The sequence below is a fragment of the Lathamus discolor genome, chromosome 6 (assembly GCF_037157495.1).
Source record: "Lathamus discolor isolate bLatDis1 chromosome 6, bLatDis1.hap1, whole genome shotgun sequence".
Lineage (NCBI taxonomy): Eukaryota > Metazoa > Chordata > Aves > Psittaciformes > Psittacidae > Lathamus > Lathamus discolor.
The window spans coordinates 31,987,657-31,993,656 of record NC_088889.1 but is presented as its reverse complement, the minus strand read 5'-3'; the positions used below and the strand labels follow the sequence as shown (position 1 = coordinate 31,993,656).

Sequence of the window (6,000 nt, the reverse complement as noted above, 5' to 3'; positions counted from 1 at the left end):
TAATTTAATATAGAAGACAGAACTCAATGATTAATGATGCTACTAACAGTGACCCCCCCTCCTATTTCTTCTCATTATTTCACTGAAACCCATTGCATACATAGTTCAGATTTCCCCCAAACTTGAAGTTATCAGTCTTTACATTATGAGCCACGTATAGTATGAGAAGCACTAAAAGTGCGTTACTGTTTGCGTAGTTGCCACCAGTGGCCGTCCAAAGACTTCTATGGCACAACGTATCCAAGTGCTGCTAGATGGTTCTTGGTGTTGAGAAGTACGTGCCTCCTCCTTCCCCCAAATCTCTTTATTCACATTCACTTCTAACCCAATTGTAAGGCCATTAAAAACAATTCTTAAGGGCCAGGCCTGAATGATTACTAAATTATGCACAGCTCTTCTAGTGTAAGAGGGATTTCCAAGTGCCCAGTTCTACTCCCATCACATTACTGTTGATGTCACTGCGTATTCAACCATGCATTTTTGACAAGCCGGAAAAAGCAATGGTGATTCTGGCTTTTGTTATTTGTTAACTTTTTGTCTTCAGGTAACGAAAAGCTTTTGTAAATTAGCTGAGTGTCAGTATGAGTTCTATGGCTTCAATCTCCTTTAAAAATAAAAATCTTAAGGGTCAAAAAAAAAAGAAAAACAAAAAGAAAAAAAAACAACCAAACAAACCAAAAACAAATAGAAAGAAAAACAAGAAAGGAAAAAATTGCTGATATTGCCACAAATCATTAGAATTCACCTGACGTGATGAAACAAAACTTTGTAAGTTCAAACAAATCATTTATTTGTTCTAATTTTTTGTGGTTTCCTTTTGCTCTTTCTGCCCCTTTGCCGTCCGATTGGTGATGTTGTTCAAACAGGACCGAATTCCTGCTAAATGCAGGAGCGATCCTGCAGCTTCTTTCATCTCCTCATCGTCACTCTCAGGGGGCTTTTCTGTACGTCTCTTTTTAAGAGGCAGTGTGTCACTTGGTACTTTTTTCACCTTCATTAAATGTTGCCTTTTCTTGTGCTGGGACGCATACCCACTGTCAGCTAAAGAATCCTTGGTCTCCTTCCGATTTTGCTTTTTGTCCTCCTCTTCTGTTTCACTATGGCTCTCGTGGCTCTGGAAGCTAACTTCACTTCTTTCACTGCTGTCCTGGCTACCTTTAGTTGCAAATTCATACTGGTCGTCAGCAGAAGAAGAGGAAATGGAGTCACTCGCAGGCGATGTGCTCCTGTGGTTGGAAGATTTGGCACTGCTGTAGTTGTGATCCTCCTTTGGGTCACCGCTAACAACTGGAGAGCCACAGGACTGTTCACTTTCTGTCCGCATCCGGCAGTTGGTTATTCCATTCCTGTAAAAACAAATCAAAGCAGTCTCAGAAGCCACAGAGATGTGATCCTAATTCAGTGCAGAAGATGACAAATCCAACTGGCCGATAACCTGAAATTATGACCATCAAAGTAATGTCCATGCAAGATGGTTTCAAAGCCTGACTCAAATTGCTTGTGAATTGGCTCCACACATGAAACAAGTCAAAAGATGTAATGGCACAAGGGGCAGGAGCAAGGAGGGGATGGTTGCAAACAAATGATGTCAGAACAGTCCTAATTTACATTTCACCTAATAGTTTTTACTTCCAAAAAAATTTAAAAGAAAAAAACACTATTTTATTTACTGACTATTAAAGAAAATCCTCTCCCCTTTTCCATATAAAATGGTATTACCAAAAATGTGGGGGAGAGAGGCTAGCTTTCTGGAGTACTTTGCCTCCTCTCAAAGACTCTTTTACAGCAATAGTGTTCCAAGGGTAGGAGATGCTTCACATGGAAGTAGCACAGCTACCATTTATTTAGGACACATTCCAACAGAACAAGCAACTAAGCATAAAACCCAGGTCCAGTCCCATTTCTGATTCTGATCTTAGAAATATTCTTAAAAGCAATATAATTTTAAGCCCCTAGCTGCCAACAAAATATTCCAGTGTGCTTATAAACAAACAGTAGGAAAAAAAAGTATCTGGTTTTGTTCTAGAAGTTGTCATTTTCCCCTCTGGTTCTATGGCACTCGGTGCTGTGCGAACTACTGCAGCATGATACATTTAAAACCTAACAGTGTTCCTTTCTGCATTGGAAAGTGCTAGAGCCACTGACTTTACAATACAATGCTTGCAAGTCTTTTAAAGAAGGGACTGACCCTGTGCAGTACTTAATTCCTGCAGGAAAAAAGGAAGGGAGGATGCTCATCATTGAATAAAGGCATCATCATTGCCACCCCTAGTTCATCAGCCTTGGACCCCTCTATCAGTTAAAAAACCCCAACAAACTGGCAACACTGTTTAAACTACCACATGATAAACTGTTGTAAAATCTGCTCTTGCCATCTTCATGCTATCACTAGAGTGCTTTTGCACACTCATGGAAGTATTGGATTAAAACCTTAAACACATGTACTTAACACAGGTACTTCTTAAGATGAATGGCAGAGTGGCAAGTCCCGAGTATTACTGATCCTCTGCTTAGAAAATGAGACCTGCTGAGAAAGGTCTCAGGGAAGGGACCTCACTTCTGGTTTCTATAAGGAACAGCAGAGTATTATCCCTTTCTGAAAGGTAAGGCTGAAAGGTGGAAAATAAAGAGAGGTACCTCATTCCACAGTTCCTACAAATCTAAATGCTCTTGTCTGTAGAGCTTGCTAAAACAAGAAACAGGCTTTTGTGAACCAGTGACAGGACAATGATACTAGGTAGCAAATTAATCAGCCATTCCAAATGTTCTCATTTACAGTGTTTTAAAAAAATGTATATACTAGAAGGCCCAGTTATTAGCAGAGAAAGCCTCCTGCCAACCTCTTTGCTCAACAGTTTTTTTCCCCCTACGTTTTTGAGTAGCTTTATGATCCATAAATTATATACAGAACCCAGAAGGAATACACAAAGATCCTTCAATTATTAATATCTAAATGCAATTTCATGACTGTGCAGCAAGCCAGCTGCATTTACTCTGTGATGGTTTGCCACTGCAGGGGTTGTCATTAAAGGATGCCAAATGCTTAAAAGAAGAAATCATCCATACTAAACTAGTTGTAAGGTGAATTTATAACCAAGTCCTTAAGATCAGTCATTACAAGGAAGCATATGATGCATTTTAAGTGACAGATTCTTCATTTTTAGGGTAAATTTACATTTAAAGATGTTTTACATTATCATAAATTAGCATAAAATTAGTTACTTGATTTTACTAGGCAGCTAATAGTCAGAGCAATGTGGCTTAATAAAAATCACTTGCTACTAATATTCCATTAAAAAATAGCAATAAATTCTTGCTCCAAGGAAACAAACACAGGACAGAACAGGTGGAAACTCAAATGGGATTCCTACTGACTACTTACTGACTTAAACAGGGGAAGTTTAGATGGGATATGAGGAAGAAATTCTTTACTGTTAAGGGTGGTGAGGCACTGGAATGGGTTGCCCAGGGAGGCTGTGAGTGCTCCATCCCTGGCAGTGTTCAAGGCCAGGTTGGATAAAGCCCTGGGTGGCATGGTTTAGTGTGAGGTGTCCCTGCCCGTGGCAGGGGGTTGGAACTAGATGATCTTGAGGTCCTTTCCAACCCTAACTATTCTATGATTCTAAGTTATTAGTGAACAAAGCTTCTGACAGATGGGACTTAAATCAAGATGCCCATTTTCATGTTACTAGATCTACTCCTGTTAAGTTTGTATTGAGAGACCATCAATAAAAGGAAAGCTACAGTTCCATGGAAGAAAGCAACCATCCGCCAAACAGCCATCCCTGATTTGCCCCGGTCTTGAGCCTCTAGTGTTTGCTTTTACATTATAGGACTAAAATCTGGATTCAAAAGCTCTACCCATGGGACTTACTCCAAATCCCAATCGTTTCAAAAAGGCATAAAAATAGAATGAAAGGCCTGGGGATTGCAGAAGCAATGTCCTGGGGGAAGGTGTACCACTATGGGGTTAGCATCCCACAGGCAGTGACTGAAAGGAGGGGTAATGATGAAGGAAAACTGAAGACCACAGAAAGGTGCAAAAAAGAAATAAAATAAAATAAAATAAAAAAATAAAATAAAATAAAAATAATGGGAGGAAAGGGAATACCACTACACTTGAGAATAAAGGCATCTACGGTGGAACTGGTCAGGAAATAGAAAGCATTTGCATCTCAGAAAAACCTCTGGGTTTCACTTACATTTTGAGAGATTTCCAACCAGTTCTGCTTAGGGAAATAAAAAAGGAAGAGAAAGCAGGTCAAGGAAAGAATTAGCAAAGGACATCTGCAGAAATGAGCAAGTTATACAGGCAGAGTGTTTTAGGATATCCACCATATCGAAAGTAATGTACCCTGAAAAGAAATTAATCTGATTTGTATCCTGATAGGCAATACCTCAAACATAAGATATGACAAATTACTTACAATTGGTATTAATGAGTTGAATAAACTAATACTGAAACCATTTATATGCTGCATGCACTTCTGAGACATTCTAAAGCTTTGTATTGCTTTCATACAGTCACATTCTCACTAAAAAATTAATGCGATCTACTTAGTTCAACCTAGATCATGAGTAGACAAAACTGCCCCGGGGTTCAGGGGACACACTCTGGCCAGCTGGATCTGTTTTTGCTCACAGTTCTGGCTGTAACTGTACCTTTGCTACTGAAACAATAACAGATTTTTAAAACAAGTGCTTGCTCTGATGTTTAGACTATTTTGAAATTACAGGGGAAGACAAGGTATTTAAGAATTCTGTACATACTTTAACAATGAGGGGAAATTTATTTCAAGTAATACCTTATTTTTTCCCATTTTTCCTTTTTTTTTTTTTTCCAGAATTTTGTTTAAAAATTTCCAGAAACTGACATTTCTACATGTTTGAAACCGGTGGCTTGTCCTTAAGAACAGGAGAGTCTCTAGAACTTTTCATCCTACTGACGTGGACTCTCTTTATTTGCTGATCTGATATGGATCTGAACCATAGTTGTAGAGATAAAAGTACCATGCACAGATTCTTCTTAAAATATTTCAAGTTGGCTGTAACAGAATGATACAACCCTCAAGCACTGCAGAGGTACGTTTGGAATTTAGAAAGCCAGACTCCATTCCCACTGTTAATGGATACGAGTTCTGCTACTAATGTTAGCAGCAGCCAGAGGGGACTCACAACAGCTGGATCTCAAGTCTCAGTAAGGAAATGCTGTGCTTTGCACAGTGCTAGTACCTCTGCCTATCAAAGAGGTCCTCTTCAGGATGAGATGAAAGTATGTCTCAGTTATTTTAACACGGACAGATACATCTTCCTTACATTTCTGTGCTAGCTTTAAAAAAAGATAGGTAATCACAGTCTGTTTGCTAAATGGCAGAAAGTTTTGCTAAAATATACTTACTGTATGCCACATCAAAGACAGGTGAATTCACTGACGAACAAAGCAAACCTATGTGGAGGTTAAGTATCACCTTAATCTACCCCTGATCCTCCTGGATAGCAGACATTGTACACCCACAAGTGACAGGTTTTGGTATGGAATTGGACACACCCAGTTAACAAAGAAAGCAGCACAGGTAAGTTGGGTTTGTGGATTTTGACAGGTTCCAGGTTTGCTAAAAAGAGAGTAACTTTTTTTACTGTACAGGTAACACAATTCCAAAGGGAAATTCAGGACAGTCAGAACTCTTACCTATAGGTAGCTGCACTGTTACTTAAAACCACTATGTACCAGGAGACAAGAGGACAAGCAAGCATTTTAAAAGTAAGTGGTGCTCAGCTGCTGTATGATGAGAATCCCTCAGCAGTTACTGAGTTAAAGGTCAACAAGTTGGTCACACTATTGATAGGAGCTCTTACAAAGGTACTTCACTGAATAACTGTATGCCAAGGACCACAATAAATACCAGTCATCAACTGCCAGCAGAAAGAGCACTTTGTCAGCGTCAACAACAGTTCTGAAGACTAATGCAGCCTTCTGCATTTTGCAAGAAAGAATTACCA

At 39.2% G+C, this 6,000-nt stretch overlaps 1 protein-coding gene across 5 annotated transcripts in view; it reads right to left on the bottom strand.

Annotated features, from left to right (window-relative positions):
* Positions 1-765: 765 nt before the first annotated feature.
* Positions 766-6,000, bottom strand: part of FOXN3 (forkhead box N3) — a 207,239-nt gene continuing 202,004 nt past the window's right edge. For all 5 annotated transcript variants that reach the window (XM_065685864.1, XM_065685866.1, XM_065685863.1 and 2 more), the window contains one exon: positions 766-1,346. In XM_065685864.1, the coding sequence (XP_065541936.1) occupies positions 797-1,346 (550 nt within the window). In that variant the 3' untranslated portion in view covers positions 766-796. The remainder of the gene's footprint in view (positions 1,347-6,000) is intronic.